At 31.7% G+C, this 27,463-nt stretch overlaps 4 protein-coding genes, 1 long non-coding RNA gene, 10 other non-coding genes and 2 pseudogenes across 15 annotated transcripts; all 17 read left to right on the plus strand.

The window, feature by feature from the left end:
• The first annotated feature begins 330 nt into the window (after nucleotides 1-330).
• On the plus strand, nucleotides 331-5,097 carry LOC114168762 (uncharacterized). The gene is made up of 6 exons (XM_028053687.2): nucleotides 331-464; nucleotides 3,496-3,545; nucleotides 3,656-3,674; nucleotides 4,476-4,556; nucleotides 4,641-4,745; nucleotides 4,818-5,097. Exons 2-6 carry the CDS (start codon nucleotides 3,541-3,543, stop codon nucleotides 4,932-4,934), a joined length of 327 nt encoding a protein of 108 aa, XP_027909488.1. The 5' UTR covers nucleotides 331-464; nucleotides 3,496-3,540; the 3' UTR covers nucleotides 4,935-5,097.
• LOC114170937 (small nucleolar RNA Z159/U59) lies at nucleotides 764-847 on the plus strand. Its single transcript, XR_003601290.1, has one exon. It is a non-coding gene; the product is annotated as a small nucleolar RNA Z159/U59 (small nucleolar RNA).
• On the plus strand, nucleotides 1,097-1,175 carry LOC114170942 (small nucleolar RNA Z159/U59; annotated as a pseudogene).
• LOC114170927 (small nucleolar RNA Z159/U59) lies at nucleotides 1,264-1,347 on the plus strand. The gene has a single exon (XR_003601280.1). It is a non-coding gene; the product is annotated as a small nucleolar RNA Z159/U59 (small nucleolar RNA).
• Nucleotides 1,637-1,720, plus strand: LOC114170928 (small nucleolar RNA Z159/U59). The gene has a single exon (XR_003601281.1). It is a non-coding gene; the product is annotated as a small nucleolar RNA Z159/U59 (small nucleolar RNA).
• LOC114170932 (small nucleolar RNA Z159/U59) lies at nucleotides 1,949-2,032 on the plus strand. Its single transcript, XR_003601285.1, has one exon. It is a non-coding gene; the product is annotated as a small nucleolar RNA Z159/U59 (small nucleolar RNA).
• Nucleotides 2,131-2,214, plus strand: LOC114170936 (small nucleolar RNA Z159/U59). Its single transcript, XR_003601289.1, has one exon. It is a non-coding gene; the product is annotated as a small nucleolar RNA Z159/U59 (small nucleolar RNA).
• LOC114170930 (small nucleolar RNA Z159/U59) lies at nucleotides 2,308-2,391 on the plus strand. The gene has a single exon (XR_003601283.1). It is a non-coding gene; the product is annotated as a small nucleolar RNA Z159/U59 (small nucleolar RNA).
• LOC114170931 (small nucleolar RNA Z159/U59) lies at nucleotides 2,488-2,571 on the plus strand. Its single transcript, XR_003601284.1, has one exon. It is a non-coding gene; the product is annotated as a small nucleolar RNA Z159/U59 (small nucleolar RNA).
• Nucleotides 2,667-2,750, plus strand: LOC114170933 (small nucleolar RNA Z159/U59). The gene has a single exon (XR_003601286.1). It is a non-coding gene; the product is annotated as a small nucleolar RNA Z159/U59 (small nucleolar RNA).
• Nucleotides 2,859-2,942, plus strand: LOC114170934 (small nucleolar RNA Z159/U59). The gene has a single exon (XR_003601287.1). It is a non-coding gene; the product is annotated as a small nucleolar RNA Z159/U59 (small nucleolar RNA).
• On the plus strand, nucleotides 3,038-3,121 carry LOC114170935 (small nucleolar RNA Z159/U59). The gene has a single exon (XR_003601288.1). It is a non-coding gene; the product is annotated as a small nucleolar RNA Z159/U59 (small nucleolar RNA).
• On the plus strand, nucleotides 3,285-3,360 carry LOC114170941 (small nucleolar RNA Z159/U59; annotated as a pseudogene).
• Nucleotides 5,098-13,072: 7,975 nt separating the features above from the next.
• On the plus strand, nucleotides 13,073-14,860 carry LOC146881960 (two-component response regulator ARR14-like). The gene is made up of 6 exons (XM_085669399.1): nucleotides 13,073-13,214; nucleotides 13,309-13,464; nucleotides 13,545-13,904; nucleotides 13,999-14,075; nucleotides 14,174-14,483; nucleotides 14,586-14,860. The coding sequence occupies exons 1-6, from the start codon at nucleotides 13,073-13,075 to the stop codon at nucleotides 14,858-14,860; spliced, it is 1,320 nt and encodes a 439-aa protein (XP_085525525.1).
• Nucleotides 14,861-15,727: 867 nt separating this feature from the next.
• Nucleotides 15,728-19,602, plus strand: LOC114168273 (uncharacterized). The gene is made up of 2 exons (XM_028053025.2): nucleotides 15,728-18,707; nucleotides 19,100-19,602. The coding sequence occupies exons 1-2, from the start codon at nucleotides 16,181-16,183 to the stop codon at nucleotides 19,399-19,401; spliced, it is 2,829 nt and encodes a 942-aa protein (XP_027908826.1). The 5' UTR covers nucleotides 15,728-16,180; the 3' UTR covers nucleotides 19,402-19,602.
• Nucleotides 19,603-20,630: 1,028 nt separating this feature from the next.
• Nucleotides 20,631-21,365, plus strand: LOC114169972 (uncharacterized). The gene is made up of 2 exons (XR_014986454.1): nucleotides 20,631-20,851; nucleotides 21,013-21,365. It is a non-coding gene; the product is annotated as an uncharacterized LOC114169972 (long non-coding RNA).
• Nucleotides 21,366-23,374: 2,009 nt separating this feature from the next.
• LOC114170526 (uncharacterized) lies at nucleotides 23,375-26,596 on the plus strand. The gene is made up of 2 exons (XM_028056022.2): nucleotides 23,375-25,970; nucleotides 26,171-26,596. The coding sequence occupies exons 1-2, from the start codon at nucleotides 23,444-23,446 to the stop codon at nucleotides 26,476-26,478; spliced, it is 2,835 nt and encodes a 944-aa protein (XP_027911823.1). The 5' UTR covers nucleotides 23,375-23,443; the 3' UTR covers nucleotides 26,479-26,596.
• The last annotated feature ends 867 nt before the right edge of the window (nucleotides 26,597-27,463 follow it).

The raw sequence follows: 27,463 nt of genomic DNA on the forward strand, positions 1-27,463 counted from the left end.
AGAAAAGAAAACTTAATCAAAGTATCAGTTTTATCTACGAATGTATATACAATCGAAATAAAATAGTTCACCAAAAAAAAATCAAGTGTGGAACCAGAGTGTCCTCAAACACGAACAACGACGTCGTTGAGCTTCCAAATGAGTTGCCATTTCTCTCAACAATGACAAACACGTGATCTTCTTCAACCCTTTTCCCAACACCAGAAATGAGGGGAGTGAGTTTAGTGGGACATTGGGAATAAAAAAGGAAGTGTAAATAGTAACTTCTTAAAAAGACTTGTCCAGTTAGACGGGGCCCAAAGAAAATGGGCCTATGCAACTGTGTCTGATTTTAAACTCAAACCCTCCCACCAAAATACAGTTAATAAAGTTAGGGTTTATTGCTTTCACAGTGTGATATCATCTGAGACTGCTGCTTCATTCTCCACTTTCACATTCAGATCTTATTCCTCCTCTTAATCAAGGTATGATGCTTTTGTTTCATCTCTTGGTTTCTTCGAGATATGTGCTTCTGTGTCTGAATACGTTCTACTATGTGTATTTCTGCAATTGATTCTGGACATGGATCTTTCTTTGATGAGGATCTGATTCAGTTGAAATGATCGTTTTTCTAACCGTTTGTGTCTTATCATTTCTATTTGTTTTGCATTTGATTTCACAAAAAAAGTCTTGCTCTTCATCTTCTTCAAATCCCGTGCTTCTAAGATTTATGAAAAGTTATTTCTGAAATGTGTGCATTGAATTTGTTGAAATCATGAAATTGGCCTCTGAGCATGATGCAAAGTATAACTTTCGTTCTACTGAGTTTTCTATGCGGAAAATGTATGGAGACCTGAACTGAAGGGCTTTCTATTTTTTTGTCTTAATATTCCCTGGCAGACCCGTTAAGGGTGAACTGACTTTTATTCACATTACATTATACAGCTGTTTTTAATTCAGCTCAGTATCAACGGACAAATTGTTTTTCTCCTAGTTTCATTTATGGACAGTATATTTTCTTGCATGTCCATAGCATATCCTATAATCTTTGGGTCTTTTGTACATTGTATTTCCTGTAGACTGAGTCTTTTGTCACATTTTTTAAAACAGTCAATTCGCCTATGAGGATGATGAAAAATATAACTTTAGTTCTTCTGAGTTTTCTATGCGGAAAATATATGGAGGCTTTCATATGTTTGTCTTTGTAATATATGTTTTCAAAATTTTCATTCTCTTCAATTATGTAGTAGAGAGTACATTTTTGTTTGCCCCTTCGTGTAAAATGCCTCTGAGGATGATGAAAAATAATACTTTCGTTCTTCTGAGTTTTCTATGCGGAAAATATTTGGAGACCTGAACTGAAGAGGCTTTCATATGTTTATCTTGTAATATATATTTCCAATATTCATTAATATTCATTAATTTCAATTGTGTTGTAGAGAGTGCATTTTTGTTTGCTTTGGAGACCTGAACTGAAGAGGCTTTCATATGTTTGTCTTTGTAATATATGTTTTCAAAATTTTCATTCTCTTCAATTATGTAGTAGATCTTCAATTATGTAGTAGATGTTTGTCTTTGTAATATATGTTTTCAAAATTTTCATTCTCTTCAATTATGTAGTAGAGAGTACATTTTTGTTTGCCCCTTCGCGTAAATTGCCTCTGAGGATGATGAAAAATAATACTTTCGTTCTTCTGAGTTTTCTATGCGGAAAATATTTGGAGACCTGAACTGAAGAGGCTTTCATATGTTTATCTTGTAATATATATTTCCAATATTCATTAATATTCATTAATTTCAATTGTGTTGTAGAGAGTGCATTTTTTTTCTTTGGAGACCTGAATATGTTTATCCTGTAATATATGTTTCCAATATTCATTAATTTCAACTGTTATTTGGAGACCTGAACTGAAGAGACTTTCATATGTTTGTCTTGTAATATATGTTTCCAATATTCAATTATGTTGTAGCCTCTGAGGATGATGAAAAATATTACTTTCGTTCTTCTGAGTTTTCTATGCGGAAAATATATGGAGACCTGAACTGAAGAGGCTTTCATATGTTTGTCTTTGTAATATATGTTTTCAAAATTTTCATTCTTTTCAATTGTGTTGTAGAGAGTACATTTTTGTTTGCCCCTTCGTGTAAATTGCCTATGAGGGTGATGAAAAATAATACTTTCGTTCTTCTGAGTTTTCTATGCGGAAAATATTTGGAGACCTGAACTGAAGAGGCTTTCATATGTTTATCTTGTAATATATGTTTCCAATATTCATTAATTTCAATTGTGTTGTAGAGAGTACATTTTTGTTTGCCCCCTTGTAAATTGCCTCTGAGGATGATGAAAAATATTACTTTCGTTCTTCTGAGTTTTCTATGCGGAAAATATTTGGAGACCTGAACTGAAGAGGCTTTCATATGTTTATCTTGTAATATATGTTTTCAATATTCATTAATATCAATTGTGTTGTAGAGAGTACACTTTTGTTTGCCCCTCTCGTGTAAATTGCCTCTGAGGATGATGAAAAATATTACTTTCGTTCTTCTGAGTTTTCTATGCGGAAAATATTTGGAGACCTGAACTGAAGAGGCTTTCATATGTTTATCTTGTAATATATGTTTCCAATATTCATTCTTTTCAATTATGTTGTAGAGAGTACATTTTTGTTTGCCCCTTTGTGTAAATTGCCTCTGAGGATGATGAAAAATATTACTTTCGTTCTTCTGAGTTTTCTATGCGGAAAATATATGGAGACCTGAACTGAAGAGGCTTTTATATGCTTGTCTTGTAATATATGTTTTCAATAATCATTCTTTTCAATTACGTTGTAGAGAACGTTGTAGAGAGTACACTTTTGTTTGCCCCTCTCGTGTAAATTGCCTCTAAGGATGATGAAAAATATTACTTTCGTTCTTCTGAGTTTTCTATGCGGAAAATATATGGAGACCTGAACTGAAGAGGCTTTTTTATATGTTTGTCTTCTAATATATGTCTCCAATATTCATTATTTTCTATTATGTTGTAGAGAGTACATTTTTGTTTGCCCCCTTGTAAATTACCTCTGAGGATGATGAAAAATATTACTTTCGTTCTTCTGAGTTTTCTATGCGGAAAATATATGGAGACCTGAATTGAAGAGGCTTTCATGTTTGTCTTGTAATATATGTTTTCTTTCATGTTTGTCTTGTAATATATGTTTTCAATATTCGAATGTTTGATTATAATTGCCCCTTTTACTGATGTCTTTTTAGTCCAGTAATTCTGAAATTTATCCCTGCGTTGATAGTTGAAATCAACCAAATTAGTCTCTGAGGATGATCATAAAAGTATACTTTGAGTTGTGCATGAAGAAAATAAATGGAGACCTGAACTGAAGAGGCTTGCTAATGTTTTATTTTGTTATTCCGTTAAAGTATATCTTATTATCTGTTTTTTATTTTATGTTTATGTTATCGTTTTGTTTATTTCAGGTTTATTCAATCATTTGATTTATATATTTTTTTTTTGTATTTTAGTTTTGACTTCATTTGGAGAGTTTCTGAGCTGCCAATCCGTCCAAAATGAGGTACTGGTTCTCTAACTATCATCAATGTTATTATTACTATGATTTTTTGAATTTTTTTCTCAATTGCTAACAATTGTTTGTTTCCTTTCTCTTTTATTTCTCTTCTCAAGCCGGCCAATGGAGGAAGATGTAAGTTCTTTTAACCTTCATGCATGTTTGGCTATATGCCTGTATGATCCTTGAAATCTACAATTGTTTTGTTCTCTATATATCTCTATAGTGAATTTTTTCTTTGTTAGTATTTATTTGACTAATTAACTGTTCATGAGAATTGAATCTCTGTGATGTTATTTCTTATTTGTAACCACTAACTGGTCTAGTTAGGCAAATGGGTTTTATTAGCTCATGATAATAACGTGTCAAATTTGTTTGATAGTGATAAGTTGGATGTTTTTCTGTCAACTGGTAAAATGTTAATTTGTTACATTTTGAAGCTTTAAATTTTATTGGTAGGGTTTCCTTACTATTTTGTTGTTTGTGATGATAGTATGGATCAAACAATGTCTTATTTGCTAAAATCATTGTCTGTTTCTTCTCATTTTTTAATGAAATTGGCTGTGTTGTTGACTAGGTTTTTTATCGGGGCTCTATACTAGCTATGCGTTACTATCTTTTCCATGCTAACTGTTGGGAATTGTCTAAGTGTGAGTCAAAGTCCCACATTGAATAGAAAAGACAAAGTTAAATACTATATAAGAAAGTGACTGATCCCATAACCACATAACCATAACCAATAAAGGGGTCACAAAGTGACTGACCGTATAACCATAATCAAAGGGGTCACTCATACACCTTAAAGGAAATATACTATATGGAAAAGAAAAAAAACAAGGACTCACCCTTGAGGGGAGATGACTATAACAATGACTATAACCATAATCCATATGATGAAATATATATAACCTATCACTAACAAACCTTTTTTATCAGACTGCGGGTAAGAATGAGGAAGAGGAATTCAACACTGGACCATTATCTGTACTAATGATGAGTGTTAAAAATAATACGCAGGTAAATATTCATTTTAAATATTGTATACTATTTTCGGAGGCAGCCCTAGAGGTATATTTTTCTAACACAACTTTACTTATGAAGGTATTGATAAATTGTCGGAACAACAAAAAGCTTCTGGGTCGTGTAAGAGCTTTTGATAGGCACTGCAACATGGTTCTTGAAAATGTCAGGGAGATGTGGACCGAGGTAGGGTTTTTCTTTTTATAAATTAACTTCTCTTCCATCTGTTTCACAAGCTAATCGATGTGGTACAATCAGGTGCCCAAGACTGGTAAAGGAAAGAAAAAGGCCCAGCCTGTGAACAAGGATAGATTCATTAGCAAAATGTTCCTCCGTGGAGATTCTGTCATCATTGTTCTTAGGAACCCCAAATAAGATTTTGCATTCATCTTGTAGAAGGAAATGACTCTCTGGTATTTGCCTTTTTTTTTCATATCTTGAAATTCTTGAAGAACACTTGTACCAATATCCTGTTCTTGTCTACATCCAATGGTTTGTATGGAATAGTTTAAAAATGTATAGTTTTTTGTTTTCCTTATTTTCTCCTAATCGATGCATTGCTTAGTTATACTGTATTATTTTTATTGATTATCGATGATATATGATCGGTATAGTTATTCCAGTCATGATGTTTTAAAAAGTATTTATAGTGAGAAATGAATCTTTGTTATTGAATAATTTGTATCTATTATTGAAGGAAATTTTAAATATTTATTATGATTTTTGGTATCTAAGATTACTTGTGTATAAGAAAAATTTTAAAATTGTACAAAGTTAATTTTTTCACTAGTATAAATATATTAATAACTAATATTAGTTATAAACACGTAGAATTCGGTAGGTTTTGCTAGGTGTACTAGAAAATAATCTTATTGTTCATAAACTTCAAACTTTTTTCATTATTTTTTTTTGAGTTGTAGGTACTGTACAATATTCAAAAGTGTTTAAATAAACCGTGCAATTTATCGCCGAATAAAGAGTGTTGAAGCAAAATATCAATAGAAATAACACTTTCCAGCACAAGCATAACTAATGATACACCAAAACTTAATCAAAAGTTGAGTTTATATGTTAAAAATAATATTCAGCATACTTATTTCTCTATTTAGGTATTGTAAACAGAACAGTACTTAACAATATTTTATATCAATAATAATTCTTATAGATAACTGATAATATGTTTAACAAAATAACAATTTTTCTTGTGTTCTGTTCAGATGCCAAAAATAATATTTAGTATACTTATTTCTCTATTTATGAAGTGTAAATTTTGCCGAAGGTAAAAATGTGAATTTTTGTAGTGGATGACTTATAATAATAATAATAATAATAATAATAAAATAGTATCAATAGTGACACTAATAATAATAGGAAAAATAATAGTAATTGGTCAAAATCAAAATTAATCAAATCTATCAAATTTCAAGTCATTTATAATATCAGCTTATACTATTATGTTACCAAACATAATCAAACAATTCAAAATATACATTTTTAATACCTAAAGTCAAATTCAAAATAATTCATGTTGCCTAAAATGAGCATAATTAGTTTCCACACCTTCCTAGAACTTAATTTCACTAATAACTACAAAACTTGACAAATATTGGTTCTTTTATTTAAATGTAGCTTGATATTCAAGAGAAACTATTTTATCATTACCAGAGTATATGTATAAGCAGAAATCCAAACATCAACAATAATTTATTTTGAAGTTTATATTTCTTATATTTTGATGTTTCTATTTCTTATACTATTCCACTTTCAAATAATTATATATACTCACATGTGAAGAATAAAACAAAATAGAGACTAAATGTCAGAAAATATATCTTACCAAAAATAAATTTTATTTGGTTTACATTTTTTTTATTCTTCGCCTCCTGTATAAACGTGATATGATTATGAAAAGATAAGTGATCGAGAAACTAAGATTAAATGTTCAAATTTTAGAAAAATCAAATCTCACAGTAAATAAAGAATAAATTTCTTTTAAAAGTATTTATATCTTTTCAAAAAATATTTATATTTTATTATTCATTTAATTTAACCACTTTATTTAAATCTTTAATAATTTTTCTTCTATATTCTCTCTAACAACAAATAGTTTTTCTCTAGAAAATCCTTCTACCAAATCGGAATGTATACACTTTACGTATTTTTTTTAATATAATAGTATAGATAATATTTTAAAACAAACTTTAGTTAAAGGTAATACGTGAAATAATTATTTATGTAAAGAATTAAAATTTATTGATTTGAAATTAATTAAAGGATGTATGTATATCATTACTCCCAAACCCGTAACTTTTTAAAAATTAATTAAAGAAAAAACCAGGAAAAATCACGTATAAGATTCGGTCCAACGGATTATTTAACTAAAAAATATACACAAATTTGAAAATAAGTTATTTTTGCTATTTTTTCTTTTCTAATTCTTGCATTTCAGTTGTACATTCTATTGGTCGGATTATTAAAAAAAAAACTGTATGAACATTTTAAACGAATTTCTTAATATTATTCTTCTCTTAAGACACCTGCATATTTCCATCTATAATATTTTATTTCCGTTTTAAATTAAATTTCAATAACTTATAATCAGTATAAATTTAATAATTTAAAGTGTTTGGTATAAATTGAAATATAAATTATATATACAAATATATTTGTATTTAATATAAATTTTAATTACATAAATTATATATTAATTTTTTTATGCAAATGAAAAACCATACAATGTATAATTCTTGACAAATTATTAATAAATTTATTTTTATAATACGACATCTATATATGATAAATTATTTTTTCAATAGGTTTACTGACTCTAAAAATATTTAACATTTAATAAATAAATATACGAATGTAATATATTAACAATAAACAAAGTATCCTTAATCTTTAGGAAAATAATCAACGTCTTAGATTTGTTTTTTTTAAACTAACTAGACTGTTGTGAAAGTCAAGACCTAATTCATTTTGTTAAAAAATATAATTTCTCATATTTTAAAAAAATATATTGTAATATGATTTGCTTCTCTGAAAATTATTTTGTATAATAATCAAATGTAGACACATTCTTATATAATATTGAGATAATACTGTCAAAGTAATATAAAGATATTTTTTCTATATTTATCAAAATTGTAGAAAAATACAATTTTCTTTAACTTTAATTCAAATCTGATCTAAATCTAGTGTTTTCAAAATTTTAAAATCACAAATTCAATCAATCAAAATATCCATATTATTTTAGAGATACCATTGATTGATTTCGTAACAAGTTACTGTTTTTTACTTGACATTCTAATAAAATATTTTTTCATATTTTAATCTCATTGCATTTTCCAACTAAACTTTTTAATTACCCAATTTTGTTATTTCCTCAATTAACTAAATGATCAATTTATCATTAGAATCTTCTGCCCTTTTTATTTCTAAAACCTATATTTACTTATTTACTAACTAATATTAAATGCATGATAAGAAGTGATTATCTTTGAAAAGAAAAAGAAAAAGAAAAACTTGTGAGATGAAAGGGTAAATCAATTCCTCTTAGAATGCTTCCAAAATTTCTTGAATCAATTTTTAAAAATGTGATTTCAATTTGAAATATAATTTTTTTTACCCTTATTACACGTTTCTTCACTCGCTTTCTTCATTCTATGCTCAGACATTAGAGAATAATGGCCAAGATTTCTTCGGAGGAGAAGGTTTTCTGTGAATTTCCTTCAAATCTTAGGGTTCTCGCCATTGACACTGACCCTGCAGTTCTTGAGTTCATCAATAAAATATGTAATGAATATTGCTATGAAGGTTAGATATACAATGTTAAATTGCTCACTCTCTTGAAGAAAGAATAATCTTTTCTTTTTGTTCATGATAATTTGTTAATGATAATTTTAAGTTTGTGCAGTTATCACATGCATGGAATCACTACGTGGCACTATAATTTTGCAGGAAAATAAGTTGAGCATTGATTTGGTTCTGATGGAGGTTCATATGCCAGATATGGATGGTTATGAATTCTTACTTGCGAACCAAGAAATCGATGTTCCTAAAATCAGTAAGTAATAATAACTATTTTTCTATATTTTTTTCTTAAATTTTGAACTCGTTTTTCACTGATAAGTTTAATTTGCAGTGATGTCTTTGGATGATAACACGAAATCTGTGATGAAGACTATAAAACTTGGAGCCTGTGATTATATGATCAAGCCTTTGCATGAGGATCGACTGAGAAATATTTGGACACATGTTGTTAGAAAATCACTGAGTGAGAAGAATAAGATGAGAAAAAATATTGGTAATAGCTTGGAAGATGATAATCAGAATTCAAAATCTGTGTTTTCTTCTGGTGTTGAAATTCCAAGAGAAGTTCATGACAATGTTGGTGAATCACCATCTTCGAAGAAGAAGCCTCGTATAGTGTGGACAACAGAACTGCATGGTAAATTTGTCAAAGCTGTGAATCAAATTGGACTTGCAAGTATGATTCTTCAATCTTTGTTTGTCCTATTTTCTTTTTCTCTGTTCATCCAATATCTGAATTTAATGCAGTGTACATGTATTTGTTAGATGCTGTTCCAAACAAGATTCTCGAACTCATGAATACGCCTACTTTGACAAGAAACAATGTTGCAAGCCATTTGCAGGTTAGTTTTTAAGTTCCTTTGGTTTTACATGTTTGCATTTGTTCAAAGTAGGTATATTTTTTGTTCATAGATAGTTGGAAATCCCACATCAACTAGAGTTAAGATAATTTCATAGTATATAAATAGGGTGTAAACCTATTTTACAAACCGGTTTTGTGAGGTTGAACTAGGGTTAAACCCACTTCTTATTCTAATCCACCTAATATCTGGTCGCTATCTGAAGTTGAGTTAGGCTTAAACCCACTTTCTATTCTATTCCACCTACTATCTGGCCGTTATCAGAAATTGAGTTAGGTTTAAACACTTTTTGACATAGATTATGCAGAATTGATCAAAGCTTATAGGTTGAGTTAGACTTAAACCCACTTCTTGTTCCATTCCACCTACTATTTGGCCGCAGAAGTTGAGTTAGGTTTCATTTTCTAACATAGATTATGCTGTATTGATCAAAGCTTATAATTGCTTAGTTTTTCCTATGAATGATAATTAACATTATTGTGAATTTGATTGCAGAAATATAGAAATGTTTTGAAGACAAAATCTAGCAGAGAGAAAGAGAGACAAGCAGAACCAAAAAGAGAGTATCAATCTGTTTCAGATATACAAATGGATAATCATCATGAAGAACAAGTTTTTGGTTTGGAACTTAGTGATCCACTTGCTATTTATCCCAATATTGCTATTTCCCAGAATTTTTCACAGGCTCTAGATTCTGGTTATGGAGTGTGGTCTCCATATAATGCAGTGTTAGCAGAAAATCAAGTTATGCAGCAGCAACAGCAGCAGCAGAAGAACATGCAGTCTTCACTGATGCAGAATCAAGTTTCTTCAATCAATTTTCAACCATCTTCTATGATGATTTCTGAAAATCCATATTTGGTAACCCAGAATGATAATTTTGGTAGAAATATTGATCACAGAACAATTCAGTAATTTTTACTGAGTTGTTCAAATCAAAGGTATTTGATTTTATAAGCATCTACTTGATGCTGTATAAGGGAACTTTGTCTTCTCTTTTTAGGTATCCAATGATCTTCTCTCATAGTTTTTTTTTTTTGTATGTTATTATAGTAATCTAAAGACAAACTATAACTTCTTTAATTTTGTTTAGTATTCTCTTTTTTTATAAATTTATACAGTGAAGTGTAAAAGAGATTTTTCTACTTAATATATTTCTTTATGGAGATTTTAGTAGTTCTTTGTAGTTTTTATTTATTTATTTTTTTAAATTAATATTAGTTTAGTGTTTGACTAATAGAGGTGAATGTTGGGGGTTGGACCATTTAAAACTATACCTTTAAATTTTTTGAATTTTTTTATTGTACTTTTGGGCTTTTACAATTTAATATAAAATGTGTAAGGTTTAAATAGATCTTTTAATACTAAAGTTTCATATTTTAATAAGTTTCTGTTATTAAATTTTTAATTTTTGTAAATTTTATTATTTTCGTTTCAAAATTATACCTGTTTTGTATTTTTTTTTATCAATTATTATGTAATGAATGGTCAGTGCCTTTGTATGTAATGGAATATACATTTTTTTTTTGAAAAATTTAAAACTAATATTCTACATTGACCACTAAATATATATAATTTAATTTTCTTTTAATTTGATGAATGATTGGTGCTTGTAAAATTGCATTTGGGGTTATTCTATGTAATGGCCAATATAAGTGTATGAACAAGATGTGTGATTATAAAATGATGCAAGAGAAAGTGTTGAGATGTAAATAATACTAGCACCCATATTGTATAGTAATATAAGGCTGAGTTTATGATATTAAATCCACTTTTCAAACTCTTTCTATCTCTTCATCTTTATTTTCTTTTATAAAAACTTTTATTTTATTATTTAAATTGAATTGAAAAATTTAATCAAATCAAATAAACAACTACATTATATTATTGTTATTTTTAAAAAAATATCACATGAAACAAGTCTTGTAAAATCATATTATATAATGCTTTTAAGTTAATAAAAAAAAGACTAAAAATCAATTAAAGTAACTTCTCTAAGTCATAACCATATATTATGCATATATTATGGTTATACTGTTTTTAAAAAATTATTTTATTTATATAAATTTAACGATACTTACCGTATATTTGAACGAGGGATTTAAAAATTTTAAAAAAATTGAAATATTCAGTAATTAAATTATTTTTTTTTCTTATATAATTAATTTGAACGAAGTAATTGAAATATTTTAACTTTTAATTTTATTGTTTGGATAAAACGATTTAATTTTTATGTTACGATGAATTTAACTCTACTTTTATATTTAATTTAACTAAGTTCGACCTTCAATTCATTATAATTCTTTTTTTATTTTTGGTTCAAGTTAACTGAAATCGATTTGACCTTCAATTCAGTATGACTCATTTTAACTTTTGGTTTAAGTTGACTCGAACCGATTCGATTCGACCTCAATTGGTTCGACCTAGACCAATTCAAATTGATTTGACCTCAATCTAAACTAAGATAGATTGGTTTAAACCTTATATTTAGACTAATTCGACTTGACCTTTAACCAAGTCAACTTAGTTTAGAACTATCACATCTAGACCTTCTGCCTAAATTGATTCCAATATTTTATTTATTTGAAATACATTTTTCTAATTACTTATTTTCAGTTTCTTTTTTTTTTCTTCGTCCAAATATATATTCTTTTGAAAAAAATTTTCAAATCATTCAAATAAATGAATATACATTTTTACATCTCAACTATATCGACACTAATTCAATGATGCATTAACTAAACCTACAAAAAACTATCCACTCTAAAAATAACAATTTAACCAATACTTAAGTAAATAACAATATTGTGACTGGCCAATTGATGTAAAAGATATTCTTACATCAAGTAATTCTCCTCATTTAGAAACGAATAAACTGATTAGTTTGTTTTTATTTTTTTTTAAATTGAATATTTTCACGAAGTCTACTGCAAATTCAGTTTCTTACATAAATGTGGCACTTTTATCGTATGTTTTATTATATTTTTTCTATCTTTCTCTAGTTTAACAAAAAAATTATTTAAGAATATCCGATCAACTGGTTTTTATATACTTCAGAAATATTTGTCACAATAATAAGAATACTCGTCTAAATACTAAAATAGAACATTTGAATGGTGGTTAAAAAAAAATCAGAACATGACCAATGAATAATTCATATATACTTATAATTTTAGTATCATTTTAACTTTAATATAAACCTAGTCTTTTTTACAAATCTTAAATATATTTCAATACATCATACTCAATACTCTTTTGATCAATAATAATATAGAGGCAATGCATCATATTACAATATTTCATTATTTTTTAATTTACTAATAATTTTATTTTTAATTTCATTTTGATTGCGAGTGCCATATCTTTGAAGTTGTAAGATATTAGTTCAGTATTTCTTAAATTAACCGAATTTATTTGTACTTACCTGATTTATTTTTGTTTAAAAAGATAAGTCTATATCTACATTCGTGTCTAAGTTATAATAATATCAGTTATAAAATCAGTTGGTAATCATTTATTAAAAATATTATTAGTTGAATTAGATATTATAATAATAGTTATTATTATTAAAAAAGTACTGTTAATTAATTATATATGAAAAAAAACCGTAAGTTTTATATTGATATATATATATCATATCAATAAAAATAAAACGACGAATCTGTTTTTACAAATTAAAAGATAAGATGATAGGTTCTGTTATTTCTACATAAACTTCATCAATTCAGATTACAATTTGACTTTGACGGTTATAAATTACCTGTTAACAAACCTTAATTTGTATCTCTATTTCTTTCACTTGCTTTCTTTCTCTGCATTCTAAGGTAACACGGCAAAGCTATGGCTAAGATTTATTCTTCTGCGATTCAAATTCAGGAGACACTTTTTCAAGTGCCATCAACTCTTACTGTTATTGCCATTGACACTAACTTAACCGTTCTTGAATTCATCAAGAAAACATGCAGTCAGTATGGTATTCAAGGTTAGATATACAATCTTTTATTCATAGTTATTTCTTGTGAGAAAGCTTTATTCTTTTCTCATGATGACGACGCTGGTTTTAACGTTGTGTGCAGTTCTGGCATACTCTGAATCTCTACCTGCTATGAATGCATTACAAGAAAGAAAAGGGTGTGTTGATTTCATACTCATAGAGGTTGATATGCCAATCGTTAATGGCTATGAATTTCTAAGTTTTCTCAACAAAGAACAAATTAATGTTCCTCTCATAAGTAAGCTGCTGTTAGTGATATATATTTGACTCAAGTTTTCACGTTTTTGACTTGTTTTACTGATAAAGAATTATTTGCAGCGATGTCTTGGGATGAAAGTATGGTTTCTATGACGAGGGCGTTCAGACTTGGAGCTTATGATTATTGGATTAAACCTTTGCATGAGATTCAGTTTAAGAGTATGCGCACACACTTTCTGAAGAAATGTGTAAGTGAAGAAAATACGTCGCAGAAGGAAACTGGTTGCTTAATAAAAAGAATAAGTGATAATTCTGAATTGGCTTCATCAATGGCTCATAGGAGCAACAACAATAATTTTGAAGAAGACGATGATGTTAATGAATCAATAAATCCACCCTCCACCAAGAAGCCTCGTGTTGTATGGGAAGACAAACTGCATGGTGCATTTCTTAGTGCGATCCAACAAATTGGCATTGAAAGTATGATGTGTTATTTTTCTCTGTTCATTAATATTTGCATCTCTTTGTTGGTACTCACAGTTTCACTTTTTTTTTTTTACTTTATTTGTTTTAGATGCTGTGCCAAAGAAAATTCTTGAAGCAATGGATGTCCCTGGTTTGGAAAGAGGACATGTTGCTAGTCATTTGCAGGTTAGTTTCTATGTACATTTTATTTTCTTTCTATATTTCATCATTATTCTGTTGCTATTCATAGTTGCTGAATGTGAACTGAAATTTTTGATGGCCAGAAATACAGAAAATATTTAAAACAGAAGCAACAGAAACAGCAGCAACAACAAAATGACATGTCTCTTGTTTCAGTGACACAAATAGAGCAACAACAACCATCGCAACAGAATGACATGTCGTGGAACACAGAACCAAGGATGTGTGCAGTTGAAAGAGTTCACTTGCAACCTCTTTCTGCAACTGCAATGACAAATTTTCATCCTGGTTTTACATATAACATGGAAGAGGAAGCTTTGACGCATGATAATCATCCTTTAGCAACCTTTGGTAACATTGCAATCACCGAGAATTGTTCACAAGAACAATCAAGTCCAAATACACAACTGGGTGACAAGTTTCATGCAGAGGAAGAAGCTTTGGCTCATGATCATAATTTAGCAAGTAACCAGAATTTTCAAGTGGGAACTCTAGATGATGATCCAACTATGCATCATAATCAAATGTATTCAATGTACTTTCAGCCATCTTCCACGGTGATTTCTGGAAATCATCAAGCTTTTGTCTCACAAAATTGCAACTTTGGTATGAACATGGATCATGGTTCTCAACCAATACAACAAGGTGAAGCCATTGTTGATGAATATAGCACTGAAGATTCCATTTATCGTCCACAGTTTCAAAATGCAAGTTTGCCAAGTGGTGCTTTTAGGAGCCAAAATTCCCATATTGTTGATAAGTTCTGTTAGCAATGAATCACCACAAGATATTTCAGAGGAAAATGTGTAACTCTTATAACAATATTTTCATGTATATGTCGTGTGTAGTGAAAGTTTCTTTAAAAGTTGCACTATGATTTCAAAAGCAAGGTTTGGCGGCATAGTTTGTAAAACTATATTAGATTACTCAAATGAGAGATTAGATTTATATAGCAGATTATTATGATAAATATAGTAGCAGATTATACTATTATAGCAGAATAAACAGTTTCGATTTTATAGTGAGATTCTAATCAAATTATCTATGCCGACTCTTAATGTGGATGTTTAATTTATATTATTTTCCCATTTTAAATGGTTGTATAATTATAATAAATTTTTTCCCATTTTAGTGTATAATTTCTCTCTTTTCACCCCAACCATAATAGAAAGTTTTTTATTTATACATGTATATGTTGGTTAATTAATCATAAATAAATTTATTTTATATATACATATGCGTGACTATATATATATATATATATATATATATATATATATATATATATATATATATATATATATACGCTTTCTTGAATTTAGAATTTAGTAATTATATTAAGTATAATAGGAATAACGAAAGGCTTCTTTAGATATATATCCTCGTCACATTTTTTTTAATATAATAAGTGACATTAGATATTGGTGATTTTGATTATCCTGTGATTAGGGGGAGTTATATGCTCTGCCACCAACCCATTAATACTATTCCATAGTCATGACAAAACCGTATTATAATTGCTTAGTCAACTCTTAAAGATATAAAATTATTTCTTGTTATCTTCATCTTACAAATAATTTATATATTCAGTTATTAATTACCTTTGGAATACATCACTGTATGCACATCCACTTGTTCAACACGAGGATATAACAAATACTCAAAAAAAAAAAAAAATCTCATTCAAATATAAAATCACAATTCAAGAAGTCAACTTTCAATTTGCGTGTGACAGTGTGAATACGCTAAATTACCTTCGAAAGGTATAAGAACAACTCGACCGGCACATAACAACTGTGAAGCCTCACCAACTCTCGTTTCCACCAAGAACATTATTCTTTCTCATATTAAAATAGTTATTACTGCGCACACCAATTTTCCTACAAGATCATATAACAACACTTTTTTTCTTACATTGAACTGATTTTAGTTATGTCAAATATCATTATGTTCACATTTGCAGTCAACTAACTATCCTTATGTATGGGGTTTGCATTGTTTTAGACAGATCCATAGGAATCAGATTCAAATACCATTATGTTCACTAAAAAAACAAACGACAACTACTTCCAGTTTTCCGACATTACAAGATGACCAACCAGAAGTCCTATGTTTGCCTTGCAAAGGCAATTCCAGCAACGTTGGTGCTTTTGCTGGCTATGTCTGAAGGCATTTCAGGACTAACACAAGCTGAAGCTCTTTTTAGGTGGAAACAAAGTCTACCTGATCAACCCATTTTGGATTCATGGGTGATGAACTCCACTGCAACAACTCAAACTCCATGTTCATGGCGAGGTATCACTTGTGATTCCCAAGGCAGTGTCACTGTAATAAACTTGGCTTACACTGGACTTGCAGGTACCCTTCAAAATCTCAACTTGTCTGTTTTTCCCAACCTTCTTCGTCTTGATCTCAAAGTAAACAATCTCACTGGCACCATACCACAAAACATTGGGGTCCTCTCAAACCTTCAGTTCCTTGACCTTTCCACCAACTATCTCAATGGAACTCTTCCTCTTTCCATTGCCAATCTCACTCAAGTTTTTGAGCTTGATGTGTCAAGAAATGATATATCAGGGGTATTAGACCCTACCCTTTTTCCTGATGGATCAGACACCCCCAAAAGTGGCCTCATTGGTATCAGAAACCTTCTCTTTCAGGACACTTTGCTAGGTGGCAGAATCCCAAATGAAATAGGGAACATTAGAAACTTGACTACGCTAGCTCTTGATGGAAACAGCTTCAATGGCCCTATTCCTCCATCTCTAGGAAACTGCACGCATTTAAGCATTCTCAGAATGCCTCAAAACCAACTCTCAGGTCCTATTCCTCCAAGTATTGGTAAATTAACCAATCTAACCGATGTGCGTTTTTTCACCAACAACTTAAATGGTACAGTGCCCCCAGAATTTGGAAACTTGTCTTCCCTGATTGTGCTGCATCTTGCTGAGAACAACTTCGTTGGTGAGTTACCACCAGAAGTGTGCAAAAGTGGGAAACTTGTAAATTTTAGTGCAGCCTTTAATAGTTTCACTGGCCCAATTCCAAGAAGCCTTAGAAACTGTCCTTCCTTGTACAGGGTTCGACTTGAATACAACCGGCTCACAGGTTTTGCAGATCAGGATTTTGGAGTGTATCAGAACCTCACTTACATGGATTTCAGTCATAACAGGGTGGAAGGTGACCTCACTGCAAATTGGGGTGCCTGCAAAAACTTGCAATATCTCAGCATGGCTGGGAATGGAGTTAATGGCAACATTCCAAGTGAGATTTTTCAAAACCAACTACAAGAGCTTGACCTATCCTCCAACCATATATCAGGAGAGATTCCTTCACAGATTGAAAACTCCAACTTGTATGAATTAAATTTGAGTGGAAACAAACTTTCTGGCATGGTACCAGTAGAAATTGGAAAGCTTTCCAATTTGAGATCCTTAGACCTCTCTATGAACATGTTACTGGGACCAATCCCCAATCAGATAGGAGACATCTCCAACCTGCAGAATTTAAACCTTAGCAGCAATAACTTCAATGGCTCAATCCCCTACCAAGTTGGAAATCTTGCATCTTTACAAGATTTTTTGGACTTGAGTTACAATGCACTTTCGGGAGAAATTCCTTCTAATCTTGGGAAGCTTTCAAATTTGGTAAGCTTGAATATCTCTCACAACAATCTGACAGGTCCAATCCCTGACTCCCTTGGTAAAATGTTGAGTTTGTCATCCATCAACCTCTCCTACAACAATTTGGAGGGTCCAGTTCCTGAAAGTGGTGTATTCAACTCTTCTCATGCCGTGGATTTGAGCAACAACAAAAATCTATGTGGGAATGTTCAAGGTTTGAAGCCTTGTAATGTCTCTCTCACCAAACCTGGTGGTGGTGGATCAAGTAACAAAAAGGTTGTGATCCCAATAGTTGCATCCTTGGGAGGTGCTCTTGTTGTTTCTTTGGTGTGTGTTGGGATTGTTTTCTTTTGCTGCAAGAGAAAGTCAAGAGCTAGAAGACAGAAGAGTTCAATCAAAAAACTAAATCCATTTTCCATTTGGTACTTCAATGGCAGAGTTGTGTACGGAGACATAATCGAAGCCACAAAGAACTTTGACAACCAGTATTGCATTGGGGAAGGAGCATTGGGAAAAGTTTACAAAGCAGAGATGAAAGGTCAAGTATATGCAGTAAAAAAGTTGAAGTGTGATGCAGAAAACTTAGACATAGAGAGCATAAAAACCTTTCAGCATGAGGTAGAAGCGATGTCAGAAACACGCCACCGAAACATAATAAAACTTTATGGATTTTGCTCTGAAGGGATGCACACATTTTTAATTTATGAGTATATGAACAGAGGGAACTTATCTGACATGCTGAAAGATGACAAGGAGGCGTTAGAACTAGATTGGCCTAAGAGGGTTGACATTGTGAAAGGTGTAGCAAGCGCTTTGTCCTATATGCATCATGATTGTTCTCCAGCTTTAATTCACAGAGACATATCAAGCAAGAACATTTTACTCTCCTACGATCTTTCGGCTCATGTCTCAGATTTTGGAACTGCAAGGTTTCTGAAACAGGACTCACCTATTTGGACATCATTTGCCGGCACATATGGTTATGCTGCTCCAGGTGACCTTGTCTCACTCTTATTTATCTTTGAAATTTATTTTGTAAAATTTTGGTTCAGTTGAACATCTCATATCGACTAAAGGTAAAACGAGTTTATAATATATAAGTAGGTGCAAACCTTGTCTTACAAATTAGTTTTGTAAGGTTGAGTCAGACATAAAATCCACCTCTTAACATAATATCAGAGTCATGGATTAGGATCTATTCTAATGAGATTTGTTGTTTGTTGAGCCTACTGTGTGTCACTGACGATCGAGTTGTTACTGGATCACCCGTTAATGTCTAGTCTCATGTTCGAAATGTGTATTGTCTTAAAGATCACTTCTTAAGGGCCAGTTTGAAATTCAACTTGTTTGTTCTTTGGAGACTGACTAATATTCACTGTGCTGCAGAGCTTGCATACACAATGGCGGTGACTGAGAAATGTGATGTGTTCAGCTTTGGAGTTTTGGCTTTTGAGGTTCTCACGGGAAAGCACCCTGGTGACCTTGTTTCCTACATACAAAGTACCAGTGAACAGAAAATAAACTTCAAAGAGATTTTAGACCCTCGTCTCATGTCTCCTTCCAAGGACAATATTTTGAAGGAATTGGCATTGATTGCAAACCTTGCTCTTACATGTTTACAAACCAATCCTCAATCTCGACCAACTATGCGACACATAGCTCAACTCCTTGAAATGGATGCGTGCTGATATGAGATAGCACACAATTATTTATGTTTTTTCTTTCTTTTCTGTCATAGCAGTAAACAACTTTCAAATGCATATTTTTGTATTTGTCTATGTAGACACTTATCTTGTATCATATCATCCCTCATCACAGTGACTGTTTTTCCCCTTTCTGCATAGCAATTTATTGAATGAAATGGTTAGAATATTTTGTTCATGGCGATTTGTTCTGTTTCCATTGATTTGGCAATTGCACTTGCAAATGACCTTAGCTTACTTATTAGACCTTTCTGACAATGTTTGTAATTAAAAGCATTATAAATCATCTATCTACATCTGATAACACTTTAAATTAAAACTCGTTAAATTATGGTTAGGAACATTGGTTTGCACTTTCTATGTTATGTTCTTCTCTTCATTTCTAGAACCTGTCAAATCAGACGTAGAATAATATAAGTTAGGAAAACCCCACTTGAATCTATTTTCTCTGAGGATAACGATGGTAGGAGATGTATCAGTATCAGAATGTGAAATGAAAAAAGTCCACAAAGGCAGGAATATAAGAAAATAAAATATTTTAACTTCAATTTATGGAAATACAATACTTTTTTTACACCCATTTAACACTGCTCTTCACTGTCATTTACTCACTCTTCTTTCTTTAAAAATACAAAAAATAAATTTTATATTCAAGACATTGCATGTTGAAGGATCGAGAAATGTCTCTTATTCACTATGTTGCCCGGATACGGACACAGGTACGGATACGATACAGACACGGATACAGAGATATGGCTAAATTGAAAAAACATAAAACACGGACACGGCGTTTATATACATGTTAAGTTTGAAACTGTTAACTAACACATTGTTCACTAACACAAGAATAAATCCAATCTATCTATCTAATATCCAATATGCGAAAAGTAGTGATAGAATAAGATTTGTTTCTTATTTTAATCATCAAATTATGAGTTAAACAATACAGATCCTAATAATAAGGCTGGAATTTGACCTTTTCAAAACGAAGAACTAGTCCTGTCACCATTCATTTTCTTTTTCATGCCAGACTTGCTGTCATATATATATTTTTTATGTGACGATGAAACGAACGATTAATGAAGAATGGTTATTTTAATGCGATTCTCGTTTATGACAATCGTTGACTCAGTTAACGCGGAAACATCCAGGCCTAACGCACTGAAAGGTCTATTTAATTGAAGAAATTTGTAAACTGCGCAGAAACTAGGTATCAGAGTCAAGCAAATAATTGAATAAAATGCTTGAATATGAAGCATATACCACATATTTGGGTTAATATAAAGTTGACATGCGTTGATGAATGAGTTCACAATAACCACAGTAATGGCCTCTAAGACTAAGAGAAACATCCTTCTGCTTCTCTTTATTTGTTTTTTGTTCAGTTTTTCTGCTAAAGCAATTGCAGCGAGAAACCTTGCTGCTAATTATGCAGGTAAGTGAACTACTTCTCTAATAGATTTATCTTGAAATTATAATAATCATTGGAAGTCTCACGTCGACTTCATCATCGATTTTATAGGATTGAGTTAGACTTAAAGTTCACTTCTTATGTACAATGAATCTTAATATATTGAGATGCATGTAACTTTGTAGGTATAGATGATGAAAGGGGTGTGATTAGGAGAGGTCTTGGGAGTGCTCCATGTAAGAGGGGAAGAGAAACTTCTGAAGTGGTTGGAGGTGAAAGGAGACAAGGATACGATGTTCCACGTTGCCACAATTATCTGTGATTTATTTGCGGGGGTTGTTCTTTGTGTTGCAAATAAAAACAGACACATCACACGTAACTGTGATTTCTGCTACATGGTTTAGTTTGTGGTTACTCCTATATTTTTTACCTTTTCGTAAGTATGTGGTCACATTGGTGGAATGGTTTAAAACTAAGTTGCAATGTGAACAATGGTTAAAGTTTTATCAGTGAATGTATTTATTTGGTACTTTTGGAATTTGGTAATTTTATTTACTTTTCTGGTGGAGAGTGCATATATGTCACTCTTGCTGAAGTCAATGCAATCTCCTATGATACCGTAATATTGTTTTCTCTTCTTTTTTTTTCTCGTAGCATTTTTTTTTATTGGAGTGAGTTTAATTTGATTATTATTTTGTGACTTAAACATTTCTGAATTGAGTTCAATTAACCATGGATCGGTAGGTTGGATGTGACTTAAAAATATTTTATTTTTTAATTCAATTTTTATATATTATATGGTCAGAGGATTAATTCGACTTTTTCTTAGTAATATAATTAAGGTATTTATTTATTTCATTAAATATTATTATAAATAAAAAACCAAAAATAAAATAATAAATTAAATATTTGAATTATTTAAATATTATTGAATAATATTATAATTTAAAAAAATTATCAACTTAGGTAATTAAAAATAGTAAATATATAATAAAAACTATAAAAAATAGTAGAAAATGATAAAGGATGATTGTTGTTGGTTTATTATGGAGCAATCAATCTCTAATCCAACTCAATCTCATTAATTTCACAGATCAAGTGATTCAAATTCAGTTTGACTCATATATAAGAAAAATTAAATTTTTTTCAAGACTCAATTATGTGATGAATTGATTAATTCACGAGTTTGAAGCAATACTTTTATTTGAGATTATACGGTGAGATAAATAAAAATATACTTTTGAAATATAATTAACATATCTAATTATTTTTTGTTTAAGTTAAGTTTATATGATTAGAATGCATGATGAATTTCAAACTTATTCAATTTTTTTTTCTACAAATTTATTGGTTAATTAAAAGAGGAAATTGATATTTGGCACCATCGACTTTGACTAATGCCCAATATGGAATCCAGTAACATTTTCAGAGAAATAGAGGGTTTGCACTATTTTTTTTTGGGCTATTTTACATTTATAGTTCATTATATACAGAAAATCATTGATCTTATTACGTTCATGGTTATGCATATTGTAAGTACACAATTATACCTATCAGGAATAGTTAAAGTGTGAATCAAAAGTCTCACATTAGACAAAAAAGATAAAGTTAAACACTATATAAGAATAAAGATCTATAATAATTGCCTTAAGGTTTTGAGGTAAAAGTGGTATCAAATACCTTATATATGTGTAAAACCAATGTCATATATATATATATATATATATATATATATATATATAACCACAATCTCTCAATGACCATAACCAATATGAAAAAATATATATAACCCAACAGTGGTATCAGAGTCGATAGTTTAGAGTGACTGACCGCATAACCATACCACATTGGATAGAAAAGACAAAATTAAACACTATCTAAAAATAAAGACCCATAACACTATTGCCTTAAGGTTTTGTTGTAAAACTGGTGCCAAATACCTTATATGTGTAAGACTAATGTCATATAACTATATGAAACCACAATCTAATAATCAATAAGTATAACCATAACCCATATATGAAAGAATATATAATCCAACTATACCGATACGGTCTAATAGAAAAGGCTTATATAGCATATTACAAATAGAAGGATTAATTATTTGTTTGGAAATTGGAATAAAAAGATAGTAATACGATAGTTAAGAAAAGTGAAGTGATGTAAAGGTGAGAACTAAGTGACATCATCACGGTCGATGTGCATGCACACATGCAGGGTTGGTGGAAATCTGTTTTGGCGGCATCACTCTCTCTCAGAATCCCTGTTGAAGACGAAGATTTAAGTGAAGAAGGACCTTCGCATAACTGAGTAGTCAATTTTAAACGTAATGATTAAACCATTCTCATATAAACCATAAACGCGTTCCTATATTGTCAACTATGCCACCAAGGTCGTCGGGGACAAAACAAAGCCCATAAATGTCTCCATGAAACAAACCAAAATCATGCATCCACACTTTGACAGAGATACAACAGGAAAAACGAAGATAAATGACAGTGATGTATAACATGATCAAAATCTAAGAGAATGAATATTAATGGCTATTTATATGGTCGGAGAGTGATCAAATGTAATTATTCCAAAACAAGTAAGGAGTTTCTGATCAACATTACAATGAATAACCATACGTGTTATGCATTAGCAATCCCAGCTATGGTGGTGCTTTTGCTGGCTCTGTGTGAAGCCACTTCAGGGTTAACACAACTTGAAGCTCTTTTTATGTGGAAACAAAGCCTACCCAACCAACCCATTTTGGAGTCGTGGGTGATGAACTCCACTGCAACAACTCAAACTCCATGTTCATGGCGAGGTATCACTTGTGATTCCCGAGGCAGTGTCACTGTCATAAACTTGGCTTACACTGGACTTGCAGGTACCCTTCAAAATCTCAACTTGTCTGTTTTTCCCAACCTTCTTCGTCTTGATCTCAAAGTAAACAACCTCACTGGTCTCATACCACAAAACATTGGGTTGCTTTCAAACCTTCAGTTTCTTGACTTTTCCGACAACTATCTCAATGGCACTCTGCCTCTTTCCATTGCCAATCTCACTCATGTTTTTGAGCTTGATGTGTCAAGAAATGATATATCAGGGGTGTTAGACCCTACCCTTTTTCCTGATGGATCAGACACCCCCAAAACTGGCCTCATTGGTATCAGAAACCTTCTCTTTCAGGACACTCTGCTAGGTGGAAGAATCCCAAATGAAATAGGGAACATTAGAAACTTGACTCTGCTAGCTCTTGATGGAAACAGCTTCAATGGCCCTATTCCTCCTTCTCTAGGCAACTGCACGCATTTAAGCATTCTCAGAATGCCTCAAAACCAACTCTCAGGTCCTATTCCTCCAAGTATTGGTAAATTAACCAATCTAACCGATGTGCGCTTTTTCGACAACAACTTAAATGGTACTGTTCCCCAGGAATTTGGAAACTTGTCTTCCTTGGTTGTACTGCATCTTGCTGTGAACAACTTCGTTGGTGAATTGCCACCAGAAGTGTGCAAAAGTGGGAAGCTTGTAAATTTTAGTGCAGCCTTTAATAGTTTCACTGGCCCAATTCCAAGAAGCCTTAGAAACTGTTCTTCCTTGTTCAGGGTTCGACTTGAATACAACCAGCTCACAGGTTTTGCGGATCAGGATTTTGGAGTGTATCAGAACCTCACTTACATGGACTTCAGCTATAACAAGGTGGAAGGTGGCATTTCTGCAAATTGGGGTGCCTGCAAAAGCTTGCAATTTCTCAACATGGCTGGAAATAGAGTAAGTGGTCACATTCCAGCTGAGATTTTTCAGTTGGACCAACTCCAAGAACTTGACCTATCCTCCAACCAGTTGTTAGCACAGATTCCACCACAGATAGGAAATTCCTCCAACTTGTACAACTTAAATTTAAGTCACAACAATCTCTCTGGTGTGTTACCACCAGAAATTGGAAAACTTTCCAGTTTGAGGTCCTTAGATCTGTCCATGAACGTGCTGTTGGGATCAATCCCAAAGCAGATAGGGGACATCTCCAACTTGCAGAATTTAAATCTCAGCAACAACAAATTCAATGGCACAATCCCCTACCAAATTGGAAACCTTGCAGATTTACAATACTTTTTGGATTTGAGTTACAATTCACTTTCAGGAGTTATTCCCGGTGATCTTGGAAGGCTTTCAAATTTGATAAGCTTGAATATCTCTCACAACAATCTGTCAGGTTCTATTCCTCATTCCCTCAGCCAAGTGCTGAGTTTGTCAGAAATCAACCTCTCCAACAATAATTTGGAGGGTCCAGTTCCTGAAGGTGGCATATTCAACTCTTCTTATTCCCTGGATTTGAGCAACAACAAAGATCTCTGTGGCCACATTCAGGGCTTGAGTCCTTGTATTGTTTCTCTCTCCAAACCTGAGGGTGGATCAAGTAAAAGAAACAAGGCTGTGATCCCTATTGCAGCTTCCCTGGGAGGTGCTCTTTTTATCTCTCTGGTGTTAGTTGGGATTTTTTTCTTCAGCTGCAAGAGAAAATCAAGAGCTCCTAGGCAAAGAAACTCGTTCAGTAGACTGAATCCATTTTCAATTTGGTACTTCAATGGGAGAGTTGTGTATAGAGACATAATTGAAGCTACCGAGAACTTTGATAGCCGATATTGCATTGGGGAAGGAGCACTGGGAAGAGTTTACAAAGCGGAGATGTCAGGAGGTGAAGTTTTTGCTGTAAAAAAGTTGAAGTGTGATTCAGACAACTTAGACTTTGAGAGAATAAAATCCTTTGAGAATGAGGTAAAAGCCATGACTGAAACACGCCACAGAAACATTGTGAAGCTTTATGGATTTTGCTCTGAAGGGGTTCACACCTTTCTGATTTATGAGTACATGGACAGTGGGAACTTATCTGACATGCTGAGAGATGAGAAGGGAGCATTGAAGCTGAATTGGCACAAAAGGGTTGAAATTATCACAAGTGTAGCAAACGCTTTGTCCTACATGCACCATGATTGCGCTTCACCTTTAATTCACAGAGACATATCAAGCAAGAACGTTTTGCTGTCATTCGATCTTTCAGCTCATGTCTCAGATTTTGGAACTGCGAGGTTTCTGAAACCAGATTCTCCCCTTTGGACATCATTTGCCGGCACATATGGTTATGCTGCTCCAGGTAACTTTGCCTCACTCTTCTTTGTATCAAATTTATTAGTACATTTTGAAATACCAAGTACAACTTTCTAGTTCTTATTGTTGGAAACCTAAGAAAGAGTCCAAGTCTAACATCTATAAAAATGACACAGTTGACGATGAAAATTCATAAATTCATTGTCTTAAGGTTTTGAGTTATTGTTATTATTGATTGTGGTGCAGAGCTAGCTTACACAATGGCAGTGACCGAGAAATGTGATGTGTTCAGTTTTGGCGTTTTGGCTTTGGAGATTCTGACGGGAAAGCACCCTGGTGATCTTGTTTCCTACATGCAAAGTTGTAGTGAACAGAAAGTAAACATGAAAGAGATTTTAGACCCTCGTCTCATGCCTCCTTCCAAGAACAATATTTTGAAACAAGTGGATTTGATTGTCAACATGGCTCTTTCATGTTTAAAGACAAACCCTCAATCTCGACCAACCATGCGAAGCATAGCTCAGCTGCTTGAAATGGAGACTGCAGAGATATAAGTTTTTTTTTTTCTTTCTATTTAAGGAACAACTTGTTATAAATTAGAGTGGTTTTATATGTGAATTGTGCTTTGAATAATTCGTGGCTTATATAAGGTAAAGTTTTAGTTTGTTTTAATTTGAGAAGATGCATAGAGAGTGTGGATTAAACTAGTTTGGTTTGTGACATGTTTATTTGCATAACTGGGCAAGAAAGTTGATTCAGATACAAGTAGACTTAGATTCTTCATTATCTGCAAATGGGCAAATTGATATCAAAAGTCAAATAAACATACTAAGTTCGCATTTTGAAGTAATTTGAACTTCTCGTCTCAATGTATGACTTAGAGTGTTGCATTCTCAACAAAAGGAGAAAAAGGAATATCAAGTGAAAAAGTCAAAATCTAACCAAAGACTTTGCACTGGTTTATAGTACATTGCTTATTAACATGATCTTCACCACACAAAACACAACTTTGCACTGGTTGAGGTTGAATAATCCCCTAAAGTTCGTTGTCCTTCATTTGTTCCAGCCATATCCACCTCTTCTTCTTGATTTGATGATTCGATATGAAAGTGATATGAGAAATTTGTTGTGCTTTCTGCTTATGTGGAGGAAACTTGTCTTGCTCCTTTTTGAAAAGTCTTCTCATGATACTGTTGATTCTCGGTTGTCCTTTCAATTTCTGAATCATACGATAATTATCAGCTGGAATCCTACCTCTTATGTACAATAGAGAAATACTAGAAAGAAAGAGTTAAACAGTGTAAAATAATAAAGATATTTTTTTTCTTTTTAAATAACAAATTAAAACCAATTAAACATAAATCGACAAACAAACAATTAAACTAAACACAATAAAAACTTGATATTTAGAAATTTTTATTATTAAATTCGCATTAATCAACAATATTCTGATGTTATATAACATCAAATAGTGTTTGTGTAGCTTATGAATTAATCAATACAAATACTAATAATAATAAGGCTGGAATTTGACCTTTT

Source organism: Vigna unguiculata, chromosome 11 (assembly GCF_037176805.1).
Source record: "Vigna unguiculata cultivar grain cowpea cultivar isolate G323 ecotype 2 chromosome 11, ASM3717680v1, whole genome shotgun sequence".
Taxonomy (NCBI): Eukaryota; Viridiplantae; Streptophyta; class Magnoliopsida; order Fabales; family Fabaceae; genus Vigna; species Vigna unguiculata.